General features: G+C 39.6%; 2 protein-coding genes across 2 annotated transcripts in view; both read right to left on the bottom strand.

Annotated features, from left to right (window-relative positions):
• The window catches only part of stau2 (staufen double-stranded RNA binding protein 2), a 97767-nt gene extending 87307 nt beyond the window's left edge, over nt 1-10460 (bottom strand). Inside the window, exons 1-5 of the mRNA XM_034861749.1 lie at nt 10235-10460; nt 8229-8436; nt 7798-7928; nt 5388-5547; nt 3355-3490 (exon numbers count right to left, since the gene is read on the bottom strand). Of these exons, the coding sequence (XP_034717640.1) occupies nt 3355-3490; nt 5388-5547; nt 7798-7928; nt 8229-8427 (626 nt within the window). The 5' untranslated portion in view covers nt 8428-8436; nt 10235-10460. The remainder of the gene's footprint in view (nt 1-3354; nt 3491-5387; nt 5548-7797; nt 7929-8228; nt 8437-10234) is intronic.
• Nucleotides 10461-11671: 1211 nt separating this feature from the next.
• The window catches only part of flj11011l (probable ubiquitin-conjugating enzyme E2 W-B), a 9202-nt gene continuing 6086 nt past the window's right edge, over nt 11672-14787 (bottom strand). The window contains exons 4-6 of the mRNA XM_034862171.1: nt 14216-14371; nt 14036-14111; nt 11672-13943 (exon numbers count right to left, since the gene is read on the bottom strand). Coding sequence (XP_034718062.1) covers nt 13930-13943; nt 14036-14111; nt 14216-14371 — 246 coding nt within the window. The 3' untranslated portion in view covers nt 11672-13929. The remainder of the gene's footprint in view (nt 13944-14035; nt 14112-14215; nt 14372-14787) is intronic.

Raw genomic sequence — 14787 nt, 5'->3', positions numbered from 1 at the left:
TGTAATTGAATAGCCCTGCTGTAGGTACTGATGCCTGTGCAGCACAGGTGACTCACTCTCCCTCTGTTTCTGACAGAGAAAGCAGTAACGGCCAGCTCAGTATCTCATCATCATTGTCACAGGAGGAAATGTCACAGAGCAAAGCATCCCCACTCATTCAGCCCACTGTTCTTCCAGCTGTCATAATGTTACTGCCATAAACAAATGAGGACTGGGAGGAGGTGGGCGACTTCTGACTGCTTTGCTCTGCTCTAACAGGGAAAGTCCTTAACTCTGACTAAATGCAGGATGCAGGCGCCCCCGTCCCCCTGGGATCAGAGCAGCGGGAGGAAAGTTGGGAGTGCTGTGGCTAGAATGGAGGAGCCCGGTATGAGTCATTGGAATCAGGTGTTCCAATGATAACAGGGTAGTTAGGGATTGTTCACCAAAAAGGTTGATGTAACCACATTTCTTGATAACAAAAATATTTTCCTGATTCTGTCATTTATGTGATTCATTTTGGGCTGACTTTCCATATAACGTTTCACAGCAGCTCAGTCACTGATTTAAAAAGCTGAAAAACATGTATGCTCAGTATTTGAGAATGAACAATAAGGACCCAATGCAATGGTGGTTATGTACTACAGGATAACAGAGATGAATCACAGATTTAAAGGTGGACTTGGATGGTAAGAAATCGTGCGCAGGCCCTTCACCATAAATAAGATTCATTAAGACGCTGATAAATGCACAATTCATATTATCGCCATATTTTCGCATCAGGGCACTTTCTGAATGAATCAATACTGGTCTTGGTGGTGATTAGAGCGCTGATGGATCAGAGCCAGGCTGCCCTCTTAATGGTAAGATCTTCCATCAACATGACTCGGGATCACCCTTATTCATCATAATAGGTAAGGACATGGGCATATGGAAACCTTCGTTTCCCTACAGCATCATTAAGGTGACTGATTGGGATGTGGCCTGTCAATCCACCACATAGTCAGTCATCTGATGAAGAGAATTCATATTCAGAAGGTCTTGCTTTCATTAATCCAGGGCTCGACTACACAGAAAGAAAGAGACCTTATGAAAACATAAGTGACCTTGGGATAATATATACCCCTGTGCTTTCCTTTATGTTTCGGACACACACATCCCCTCACCCTTCGCTCTTCCTTACAAAACAGCATAGGAAAACAAAACAGACCATGAGGAACCGATACAGCCTGTCTTTTAGAAACGCATCCCTCTGACATATGACGTTGACAGACAGATGCTGCAAAACAGATTTACTCCTCTACCACACAGACATTTATCTTTCACCCCGTTTGTTCCTGCATGGATCAAATAGTGGAAAATGTGAGCCAGATGCCAAACTGTCTGCTGACTAGACTCAGTTACTCAGTTACTTCTTCTGGCAACGTATCCACATTTGAAAAAAGAAAAGAAAAATCACACACACAACTGGCATCAGAACACCTTACTATAGGACTTCAACAAGCCAAAGTTTATGCAACAAGCAAAACAGACATGTTTGCTTCTCTGTTATGGATTTTCTGTGTTTTGTGCATTAATAAACAAAGCTTTTGCACGTAAATACAACAGATTTTACTCCACAGAACTATACTTATGAAAGCCTTTTTGAAATCACCACAATCCTACCTTGCCTGTTACAAAATGGTGCTTGATCACCTTACGAAAAGCAGTGCTATAGGATTTTTTTTTTTTTAATAAGGAAACACTGCCATCTGGAGGGAATCATAATGTTTCTTGGAAAGGACAAGAATACAAACCTAGAATTGCACACTGGCTGTATGAAATGCTTTTATGAAGTGCTGTGTTCTCAGGAACAGTGTGTGCTCTGGAGCCTCATTACTCAGCTTCTGTAAACTGTATGCACAATTAATGCTACTTTGCCTCTGTATTTAAAATAATATCCTAATATTTAGAACATTAATAACACCATAAACTACTCTGGTAAAATATTTATATCAAGATGACACTCCAAAAAAACACATTTATGCCTTGCCTTTTAAAAATAGCTGTAGCAATTTCTCATGTTTCCTACCCACATTGGTTGATACATTTCTTGATGCTGTCTACTACTACACTTAAAAAGTGTTATCCTGCCCTTTTTTAACTGAGAGTATCACAGGATTTCTTGTGAGGCAAGTCAAACACATTCTAAATAACATTCCTTAACTGACGGAGAGGGGATCATTAATTGGACCTCTGTGGCATTTTTATGGAGTTTTGGAAATTGCTGGATGGCTCCAGTACAGCAAAAGAAAACGAAGGGAAGAAAGAAAGCTGACAAAGACTGAGTGCAAAGGGATCCCAGGAGGGCACCGCATTCATCAGTTTAGAAAACATATGGAGTGGAGGGCCATGCCTGCCACACATCTGAGCCAGTGGGATCAAAGAGACAATCCCCTGTGCTTTAGCCACCTATCCATTCCAAAAATGAAGCTTTTTCCAAAGTGGATAAATTCAGAAAAAATTAGACTTTTTTTAAAATGTGGATGGGGGAAAACAGTGCTTCCATTAGACACAGCCACATGGTGTGTGGCAGTAATGTGAACAAGACAATTGACTGTCCCCTCTAAAGCTTAATTTATAGTTTCCGCGTTGCACTCCAAAATAGGTGGTCACACAGTACAGGCGACTTTGCTAAAGCATCGGAATGAATGTGAACAACTGAAGTGCAAGTTTTGTTATATAAATCTCAATTTAAAGTGGACTTATTGTGTGTTTCCTTATAATCTGGCTTATAAATACTGTTACACTGTCAAATGTTCATATTAAATGAGGCAAAATCTTTATATAATGGGGTAAATTTACATAAAAGTAATCCCTATGAGCAAAAACCGCAGCTTTCAGTTTCTCTGCTTGAACGGACGTCAGTTTGTGCTAGATCTCTTTTTATGGTCATGTGCTCCAGGCATGTTACTGCAGCGTTTACATCACCTCCACTGTAACATGAAGCTATATGCTACCGTAATACGAAGTAAACCTGTAATATTGGTTGCAGATGATCAAATTCCGGCGGAAACTTGGGCGATTGTATAGTTTTTGGTTGAGAGGCCTTCAATGTGATTATTCACGGCAGAAAGTGCTGCTTTACACACCCTTAGCCTGCAGTCATAGCTACATGTAGCTGTAGGAAACACATACATAAATTATGTAGGACAGGGACTAGTTTTAAGAATGAGCTGACAAAATTACACTTGATTGGATTTCACTTTGGAATAGCTCATCATGATACCTGACCCCGATTGTTGACTTTATTGACATAAAGTGTCACTACATAGGTTTGGTACTGAGATGGTCAATAGTTCAGGCAGCAGGGGGAGTTGCGTTTTGGGAGCTCACCTTTGGTTGATCATCCCTCTGAAGTTGTAGTTAGCTCTGTAGTTGGGCATAGGCTTGGGATCCAAAGGCCTGTAGATAGCTGGCTCTCCTCTCTTCATGGCCAGACCATTCAGCTCCACTGTGGGTGTTATACTGCCTGAGAGTAAATATGAAAGATTTAAACCAAGGAAATTATGTTTTTTAAAGTGTTCTGAAAATAATGTCTAACATTTTCTGACGTCAGCTAATACAACTTGTAAAAACATTGTAGAAAAGGCTTGTCTCTGAAGCTCCAAATTCAGTTTTTAGACTAACAATTAATAACACAGGAGCACCACCTGCCTTATACAGTTGTACCCTAACATATGATAAAATATGAGGATGTGTGTATGCTACCTAAAAACTCTGGAACTTTCCTGCCTGTCTGACTCTGTATGATGCGTGCACTTCTAATCCCAAGAGCTGATGTTGCATAACCTATCACTGGGATTTCTTTATCCCATTGAGAGCTGGCTATGAGGTCTTTCACTACTAAAATGCCACAGACGGCAGGGGAGGTAAAAGGGGCTTGTGGTATTATTTTGGCAAGCGATCAAACATAAGCCTGGACTTAGGCTTTATTGAGATGGTCTGCATGGAAATTTGTTCTAAACATTATGGGTTATTTAATCTATCCAGTGGCTTGAGAGCTACACCTGAAAGCCAAAATCTGACAGGTAAAAATATCAAATACTGAAACATTATTTCCATAATGGAGGCGGAAAAGCGTGACACAAATGCTTCACCACGTTCCATCCCCTTCACTTCTGCCCTCTTTACGATGACACATGGAAATCAGTGACGTCCCAAAGCAAAATGCTGCTCTCTGACGTGACTTTTGAGCCTCCCCTCCATTCAAATGGATGTACCCCATTTCACCACACTTGGCTCTAGAAAAACATGAACAGTAGAGGGTGCTAATGCAACCATAAAGGAACTGTTTAGATTTAACTAAATATGGAGTTAATCACTGGTGGTGGTATTAATGCAGACTGAAATGAACAATAAACAGTTTTCAAACCACAACACGGCATTGAAATGAAAACAGTTTTAACCATTCACAACAGCATTTTATACCTTTAGCAAAAGTTTTTTTCTCTCTGCATCATCATCTACTATTGGAATCGATGCATGATACAGAGAGGTCAGAGGAGAATAAAGTATTGCAACTACACTAAAAATGTTCATTCTCTCACAAGCTCCAGGCGAGCTGGTGTTTTCTGGACCCATGTCCACGGATTAATAGCACAAGCAATGACCAACGCAGCAACAATCTGAACTACCTCTGCCACTTCACTTCATAAAGAGGAGGAAAAAAGAAAAAGATGTCCCTCCTACCACTCTATACCTACCTTGTCATATTTTATAGCAGTTTCTGACCAATGTCAGTTATGCAAACATACAGTAAGTGACAACTAATATGCAATTCCATAGTTTACTTATTTTACCATTCTCACACTCTCAAACAGTAGTTGGCACTACTGAAAAGAATGTATGCTCTATGTTTAATTTGGAATAGTGTTAGTGAGATGTAAACACAGTCAACATACATTTTTTCCTAGCAGTTAGAGGGGTGAAAGTATTAGCTATATATTAGCTAAATGTTAGCTAAATGTCCTGATGAACAAATTACAACCAAACAGTCTGACCCTAAAAATGGGAAGTGGTGGTGATGCTTGAGATCTTTGTCTGGCTGCTGCAGCCAGCATCTGTCATCTGCTGCTGTGGTTATCTGCACCGACAAAGTAATTGTATCTTAAAAGTATTAAACATTAATTAGACATTTATTAGTCTCTGGGCTGTTGCCGTTTACTCCAAATATTTCCGTTGGAAAATTACACTTTCTGATGAAAAACTTGCTTTGTACGTTTTATCAACTCCTTCTTCCTCACTTAAAATATCTATTATGTACATGTATATTATCAGCCATTCGGGACGTAACACAAAGTGGGTTTAAATGTAATCCTTCACAGACACATTTTTAGTACAATGGGATTTTGTTGTGGTTGCAATACCTGGGTTGCTGTTGATGTCCACTTTAGGGGAGCGGGGCACTGGCCTGGGTAGGACACTCTCATCCAGCGCTTTGGAGGCTGTGGAGTGCTGGGCCTTTTTAATGCTGGTGCCCTCTGCCTCCCACAGCTGCTCCCCAAGAGTCAGCTGCACTGTAAAGATCTGGAACAGTGACACCCAGAGGGAGAGAAATTACTATGCTAGGAACTGTATTATGCAGGACCAACATTAATTCATGAAAAGGATCATTACATGAGGAAATGCCATTAATAAGCTTGTTTTTCCTCTGACTAAAAGTAAGTTAAACCAGTGAAACAATTCACTGACTGATCATTTAAAAAAACACCCACTGATGTTCATTAACTATGACACAATACAACTTTATTATCAGTTTATTATCTGCTCAAAAAATAAATCAAAGTACACACAACGTTTGACAACAATTACACATATAGTACAAATGATAAAAACACATCAACAGCCATGTTTCATGACATCCTCGCATCCAGATCTTAATTGGGAGCACACTAATTTTGGTTCTGCAATAGGATAGACTCATGTATAAAAGAGTTCTTGCCTGTTACGTCTAAACAAAGGGACTCTTAAAGACCTCAGACTTAGCTCATTTTCAGGTTCATAATTGTTTTTAGAGGTTATATCAAAATGGGTTAACATGGTTTAATTTTCAAAAAACAACATATTTGTGTTGTACTGCATGTTGCTGCAGTTCCTCTTTTCACCCAGTGTGTTGAGCTCTCCGTTTTAGCTATGGAATGAGGCATCACACTTCTGTACCATCTTGGTTGGGAAGCGCACATGGACACTACGTAGGTTAACACTGCTAGCCAGTCAGAAGCAGAGTATGAGGACGTGTCATGCTAGCAGCTAGGCGGGCATTATAACGTGCTGCAAAGTGGCGCACGTTTGTCAAAGAAGTAAACGCTGGACTACAATAGAGCTGTTTGGAGCAGTTTGTGAACAGTGTTTTCTGTTGGAGATGGTACATCCCTTTGGGATGGACTTTGGGCTGGACTTGGGGTTTTTTCACTTTGTAAACCTATTCAAAAAAGCGCTTTTACACACTTCTTTTTTGGGCAGGTGCGTTGGAAAAGGTAAATGTTACCAGTCACATTTGTTGAAGAAGTCCCGGCAGCTGGTTCCAAAGGACCTAAGCCTAAAGAGAAAGTAAAGGTACTGCTGTATCTTTTGCAAAAATGCTCTATGTGAGTTGTCCTTGACAGATTGTGATCTATCATGACTCCAGGGTATTTGTATGCAGATACATTATGAATTGTCATGGGGAGCACCTGACATTCTGGAAAAAGGCCAAAGACAACAAGGGCACAGAGTCATCGGAGTATTTCAAAATAAACTAGTGGACCACACATCCCACAGTATACAATGTAAACAATATGAGTGAGATGATACAGCCCTGAGGTGCGCCAAAGGATATTCTAATAGGAGAGGAAAGTGTAATATTAACATTAACCAACTATACCCTGGTTGTAAGAAAGGAGTTATACCAGCAAAGGAGGTTTAGGTTGAGCTTTAACTTGATCATTTTAAACAGGAGTACATTAGGCTGGATTGTGTTAAACGCAAATGAAAAGTCCATGAAAAAGACCTCTGGCGAATGTATTAGGTTTGTCCAGGTGTTTGGTGATGAGTGCACAAGGGCGACAACCTTGCTCTTAGGCAAACCTAAAGGGGTCTTGTGCTGTACTTATTATTTGCTGAATCATATTGTTTTCTAATGATCTAATAGCAACAGAAGTAAACGCTATTGGCCTAAGATGATTAAAACTCTTCAGGTCATTTTTTTTAAGGAAGAGGTTTAATGTTTGACGTCTTCCATGCTAATGGGATGGTGTGAGATTAAAAATCAATTACTGACATTAGGAGAAACTCATAAGGAGGTAAAAACAGGAGGGTATACATCCCAACGGCAGAACATCGGTGGTAGAAAGGTTTAAGAACGGGATCGAGAGCAACTGTGACATTAGACATTGGAGGCTCGACAGGGGTTAATTTCCCTGGCAAATTACTTTAGAACCAAAGCACTGCTCTAGTTTGTGGGTGAGTTGCTCTGGAGCAGGTCATCACACTTCTTAGAGTTATAGGCAAACTCAAAACGAGAGAAGAAGTTATTTAGATAATTTGCAAACACCAGACTAACAACCCCAGAGGACTCTGTGACAGTATGAAGAAGAATCATACTGTCCTTTGGGGTTTGTTAGCTTTATACCTCTCCTCCAGTTGCTATCTATACATTAAGTTTCTTCCTCAAATCTTTAAAAACTATTATTTATAAAAATAAAAATGACCATAATCCTGACACTTTTTAAAAGATCATCCCCAAGCATCATTTTTCTACACAGTTTTAAACTTTTGTGTTATGTCACCATTCCTTACCTTAGCATGTGCAGGGCCTCTCTCATTGAGGAGCTTGTACTGTGGTTGGATCCTATTGAAACGGGCTAACTCATTCACCAAACACATTGGAGTTTTCTCTTTAGGGTTTGCCATGTTCTCCTGGGGCGGGCCTAAAATAGAGCAGAATACATTGTATACTGAGCAACATGGTTACAAAACCAGAGACAGAACTATATACATGAATAGTTATGTGTTGATAGAATATTGTATTTCTTTGATAGTGACACAACACGACTAAAATGGGATATTCATAGATTGTTGCATTCATCTTGTAGCATTTATATGTCTGATATGCTAAATTGCCCGTGGCAATTCAAAATAAAAAAATGTTGATGAGATGTAAATAGCTCATTATTCATTAGAAATAAACGGATTGTCATGAGTAATGAACTATTCTGTTGCTGTTATACCTGGCGATGTAGCAGACACAGGGGCGTCCCCATATCCGACTGCAGGAGCAGGGCAGGCGGGTGTGGGGGCCGGGCCTGTGCCGTTGACGGAGGGCTGCAGACCCAGGGATCCTGGGCTGGCCATGGCCGTCGGGGGAACTCCGGGGGAGAGGCCAGGACCAGCCAGGGGTGCTGAGGTCTGTACTTTCACTTGAGCCATGCTCTATTCCTGAAATACAGATAACAAATAACAACTTTTAGTTTTTTTTTTAGAAACATGCTAATCATTGTATACTGTAATCAAATCATTCGAAAAAAGGTTAGTGCTGGGAGTAAAAAAAAAGATGTGAAAAAGTAAAGTGTGCTTTATTAAGCATGCATTTGTCTACATGTGTGCTCTATATCGTTCTACACCAGATGTTGCATGATTTTGAGTTGCTCACTGTCATTTGACAGATTTCTGTGGGCAAAGCCTTGAGAATAGACTTCAAGCTGAGCAGCCCTAGGGCTATCTCACATTCTGATCCACTGGCAGCTAATACACCCAGACAATGAACCTTTATTTGAAGGAGCTTTGCTCATGTTACTGCTGCTAAGCTCTCCGGAAAAAGGAGAGAATCCTGTGATAGCAGCCTGAACAAGACAATGGACGTCCAATCCCATTTCATTTGAGACTAAAGCTACATCGAGTAGACACAGGTTAAGATGAAGGGAGGGTCCGACAATCCGGTACACGTTAACAAAACACACATTGACTTATTTATCTTTTTATGCATGCATGTAACATTTTGGTGAACGCAATTACACACAGGTCAACACCCTGTGGCTATGCAACATAAGTAACATGATATGCTACCATGTGTTTTTAATCAATAAAAGATGAAGATAGAGTTGGTAAAATGTAATAAATTAAGAAAGGTACAAACTGTATCACAACATCTTGCCAATATGGCTCCACCACTGGTTCACATTAATATGTGGCAGGCACTGGAGGGAAGTAGGGGAAATTATTTTCCCATCCCCACTGAGTTCAGAGCACAGGGTCAGGCACAAAAACGTAACCCCTGCAGGGTGGAGAAATACTGTGCCTCGCACTTGGACACTGGCTTTGAACCTGGCACTTTTAAATTGTTAGCCTGAATTAAGTCACAAAAAAAGATCTTCTTTATTACATTGTTTAAGTGAAGACAGATGTGCGATGTCACACTGGTCAATGGAGAGAGTTTTCAGATTCAGGTTTTCAGATTTGAAACGGTTTTTATGGACTTCCCCCTGAATCCATGATTACAGGTGTGTTACCCAAGTCCACAATTGAGGGCAATGGTTGGACTGGGGTAAACAATAGAGAAGTGGCATGTTCATAAAACAAGTATTATAGTATATCAGATACTAAAAAAGCTACTTTAACTGTGATATGTGACCTTAATTCATTACATGCAAACCGTTTGGATATTTGTTGCATCCTGCGTGCCCCTGAGCTTCTCGGGGTCACAACCTTTCTTGTTTTTATTTTTACTCTCACAGTAACACACATGCATAGCAACCGGAATGCATGGTTGTCCTACGCAGTAGTATAGAGGTGTTGTTACGTTAAGGTTGACTGACAGAGCTACAGGGTTGTCTGCAACCGCAGAACCTACATTGGAGCTTCGACTGTGTCCAGCTTAGCATGAAGCTAACGTTGCCAACGCGAAAACGGTATATACTGTAAATGTCAGCTCCTAAAAACAAACCGATAGACTTGCCAAGCATGCATGCTGTCATGAAAATGTCTCTGTGGTTTCTCATGATGAATATACACTGTCTAACCACGTTCAGTAACGGTAGTTTAGCCGGTTAACGCTCATCATGGCTGATCGGCCGAGCACCCCTCCTGCTAGCATCTCCATACCGCCCCATCCTCCACGAAAGTCTGGGGGATTTCAGTCCACCGCAACATAATATACAGACTGGCGACAGCGTGACGAATAACTCAGAGAATATACGACTACAAAGGGGCAAATATTGCAGGGTATTATTTTTTTTACCTTTGTCCAGGGCCAGACCCCAGTTACACCTCCGACATTGGCAAACACTAAAGAGAACTGGATGGAAAAGGGAACATACCATGTTATTAGTCTGGGTAAAACATTAAAATATGTCCCACTTGAAGCAAATGACTGGATATTTTGATATTTAATTTTTAAAGATTGTATTTTGCTTATGTGGTCAGAGTTAAGTATTGCATAATGCTAATGTACTATCATTACAGTTTCAGATGAATCTTGAATGAATCAGCCACCCCCGCGGCAAAATTAATGGTTTAGTCCTGGTTTGCCTCCTTGGAGCCAGCCTGAACCTTTTCAAACTTGTTTTCTGCACACGGCATTTAGCCAGAATAGTTTGATGGAATAATTTGATTTTTTATAACAATACATTTTTTTTAGAAACAAGAGATATACGGCTATACGGTTATACGTCAAGTTAGAAAAAAATACTTGGCCTATTATTTCTCACGGAAAGCATTTTCATTAGTTTTAATTGTGAAATTAATGAAGTTTAGAGCTGGGCTGTTTGTATTTTCAGAGGATTTTAATAACCGCCTACAGAAGAGACGTCCAGGCTATTGGTTTTACAGCATTTGCTCAAGGGCACTCGTTGGACCGGGGTTTACCTTGGTCTTGATTTAAGAGGCGAGGTCTGGACTCAGTGTCACCAAGGTCTTCTTGGTGCAAAACACCACACCCAGTTAGTGCCAAGGTGATAGGTGGTTATTCTTTCCAGGGGGAATCTTTTATTTCAAAGTGTGGTAGGGGGCTTAGAAAATGGGTTCTGTACATAGACTGTGATTTAAAGTCAATGGTTGAGTATCATCCGAGATTTGAACATGAGTACTATTGTAAAGTGACCACTAGATGGGGCCACTAACCCACCTTTTCCAATGTTAATGTGGTGAGCTTTGTCATAGCTTGTGACAGATAGTGCTAAATCAAATAACCTACATTTTAGCTTGTACAACATTAAATGTTCATAAAGACTAACTGATGTTGGACTAATTGCACATGGTTGATGGTGAGCAGACAGGTGCTGTAGGTAATCTACATACACGTCTTTTTCCTATGTGAATGTCATTACAGTTACTCTTGCATTGTGCTGCTTTTGTTGATTTGTTTACATATTTTCACTTTAACTACACATTCTTAAAATTAGAAGTTGTGTGTTGCAGTGCATATTGCTTGACAGATTTGATAATTTCCATTGGAATAGACTTGTCAACTCTGAGACTGTTTTCTGCTTTGTCTGATTTACTGTATTTTTGGCACAGTACTATTTTCTGATTTTGTCAGTCATCATCCTTATATACCCACATACACTCCCTCTAGAGTGGTATTTAGTTTTAAGTCATATCAGCATACAATCTATCAAAGGCTTTTAGAGTTTGCAGAAAAAACTGAAGCATTATATATTCAAACATTGTGCAAACCATAAAAGTGAATCTTTGCGTTTATTATTGATTATGAAAATGAACAGGCACCTATTACATGGAGCTTGCACATCCCAGAACAAAATTTCAAATATAAATAACACACCCTCATTAGTGTTGATCACTCACAACAACCTGCAAGCTAAGAGTTCAAACCACATTAAAAAGAAAGAAAAAAAAAGAAAAAAACTAAGAAAAGAAGAAAAAAAAAACACGTCACATCCAAAAACCTTGTATTTTCACTCAACTTTTTCAAATCTCTTCTGATCCAACTACCCACTGGGTGAAGGCTTCCTGTCTCCCACACAAATGCTGTTGTGACTGCATTGACACAATCTTTGTCAGGCCTATTGTCTTTTGTTCTCACAGCAAAGTGGCAGCAGACTAGACCATTACGATGAAGTTAATAAAAACAAAAAAAATCATTGGTTAAATAGATGTCTTTAAGGTATCAATATATTTTTTTTAAATAGCGGTGTGCTGTGGTAATCTCCTCTACAGTATAGAGTATCATCACATTCACTCAAGTTCATTCAAGAAACTGCTAGACCCTGGAAACGCAAATGCAATAAAAACAACCCAAGATGGAAAATTCAAGTATCTCTGACTGGATGGCAATAAAACATTTCTTTAGGAATGGAGTGATTACAGTCTGAAATGACAAAGAGCCACGCAGACCTCTAAGAGGTGAGGTATGTAATATTCATCCCATAAACCGTTACCCATGTTATGGAAAGACTTGACAAGTTGTCACAATGTCTGATGCCAATAAGAAAAGTAGGGTTTAAAACGGCATGCACCCCCACTGTAAAACTACTCAACTTGTTTTTTGTACCGACAGCTGTACACATCCTAATTAGCAAAAGATGCAATCTAACTTCCAATGAAATAAAGCACTCCTATTATCATTCTGCTATAAAGTAAATGCATCCTCTGCTAATTTCTTTCACACCATCAAACAATTTAAAGACTTATATACAATAGTTTCACTGTCATAAGTTTACAACATAACAGTCTCTTCTGGTGAAAATATAGGTAAATTCAAAATATCTGATAGGTATCTTTTTAGAGGGGATCTCTATATTGAAAAAAGTACCTGAGCCAAAACTCTGACCAGGGGGAATCACAAAAGCCTCGGCTTTACAGCTTCTTTTAAGACTCTCCTTTTCGTCATTCATTATCATTCTGGAGATCAGAAACAAAGATTTAATTTAAATAACAAATAAAAACAAATACACTGACCCATCAAAACCACCCCTCTCTAAGTATCAGCTGGTTGAAAAAACAGTACAAAAAAGAACTCATTTGAAAATCAAAGATTTAGAAGATTGAAGCATGAAATAAAATTAAAAGAAAGTATACAAATAAATATGAATCATGCAACAATGTTTTCTTACAGACATTCTTTAAATGGAAGCGAGGCTGCTGCGCATCTTCGAGGCTGGACTAGTGAACACTACACGAGTTCAGCCCAACTTTACGACGAGACCTACTCTGAGGTCGTCTGCTGTCCGAGAGATCTGTGGTCATATTCCCCTTTGATTCCCACCTGTACTGACATAATGTCCAGCGGCAGGAAGAGCGGCAACCCGGTCTCAAGTTGGAAGATAAAGAAGAAAATTGTTTATCCTTACAGTGGTTACAAACTAAAACCCTTTAACCTGGTATATAAGTGGAGGACTGCTTACAGTACAACTGCAAGTTGGAAATAACGTACTAATAGTGCCTTTATGAACGAGATATTTTCACAGTGCATATAATAAAAACAAAACAAAAAAACAAACAGATGAAGCATTTTTTTGTGGTAATGATGGTCACATCCCTTCCAGAAAACGCTTAGATTTGGATATCTCTTTGTAGGCCCAAGCATGCATCCATCAGTTATTATTGCACAACAAAAGGACTTTAAAATGCACCCATGAACAAACAAAAAAGTAACAATAATAATAATCTTAAAACAGGAATTATAATTATCTCACCACAAATCCACCTTTCTTCCTCGATGCATTACTACTTTTTCGCCAAACATTATCCATCTTGGGTGCATCTAAAACGTTCCGTTATTTTCATTCTTTATTTTACAGTCGCCTAAAACATGCATCCAACTGCCCGCGGGGGGGGGGGGGAATGCAGTACGAGCCTCCAGCGCATGGTGTCCATTGTTCCAGTCGAAGGTCAGAGTTCAAAGACTGAATGATTAAAAAGTGCTTAACGTATGTCAGTAGGACTTTCTTCTGTGACTTTTACAAAGTTTGTACATTAGCATGTATCATCTGTGAAGGCAAACAGAATTGACTTAAATGGCGGCACTTGTACAAGCAATTGCTTTTACACGTATCCTCCGTTTGAGGTTGAAGATACTCACCGTGATACCACCATTTTGTCTTCTTTGGATTTTTGTTACACGTTCTAACATAAAAGGAATTATCAGGCGGTCGTCTCTGCAGAAAAAAAGAAAAGGGCATTTAGAGTTAACTTTTACCACGAATATCATACAGGAATGACTACATTTGTCCCCTCCGAGCATCACTACAGGTTCCCCTACCTTTTCTTTGCAGCTGGACAACATGCTGATAATGCTAAGACAAACTGATTGCACTGAGAGGGCTGGCGACCAATCTTCCGTTAGAATAGATAGACAGATGTGACCGTTACTATACACATGTGGGTGGACAGGTATATTCTCTCCTGTGAACATTACCTGCAACAGGGAAACAGACAAACAAATGTTGGATTATTCATTGAGTATGTCCTTTTAAAGCTGGTGTGTTTTTGATGCCAAAAAGATGGATGACTTTGGAGAGAGGAAGAGTGCACAAAAAGTTGAGATTTTTTTTCATTAAGGAGAGAGAATACTGAGACTTTCTGTATAAGCTCAGGCTTAGCCCTCTACAGCAATATGAGGCCCTGGGATTAGGACAGAGGGCTGGGATGGGATGAGAGAATGGTAGACATGTTTTATCTAAAAAAATAAAATTAAAAAAAGGAGACAAATGTTCTATAAAATGGATCAGGGGATATTAGCCAGTAAAAGGGTGCAAGAGTCATGGCTAAACAGGAAGATACAGGAAGTGTGATGAGAAGAGAGGAACTTAAGTTTGAGATGCTAGAGTAGGG

The sequence above is a fragment of the Etheostoma cragini genome, chromosome 22 (genome assembly GCF_013103735.1).
Source record: "Etheostoma cragini isolate CJK2018 chromosome 22, CSU_Ecrag_1.0, whole genome shotgun sequence".
Taxonomy (NCBI): Eukaryota; Metazoa; Chordata; class Actinopteri; order Perciformes; family Percidae; genus Etheostoma; species Etheostoma cragini.
This window is presented reverse-complemented; position numbering and strand designations above follow the sequence as displayed.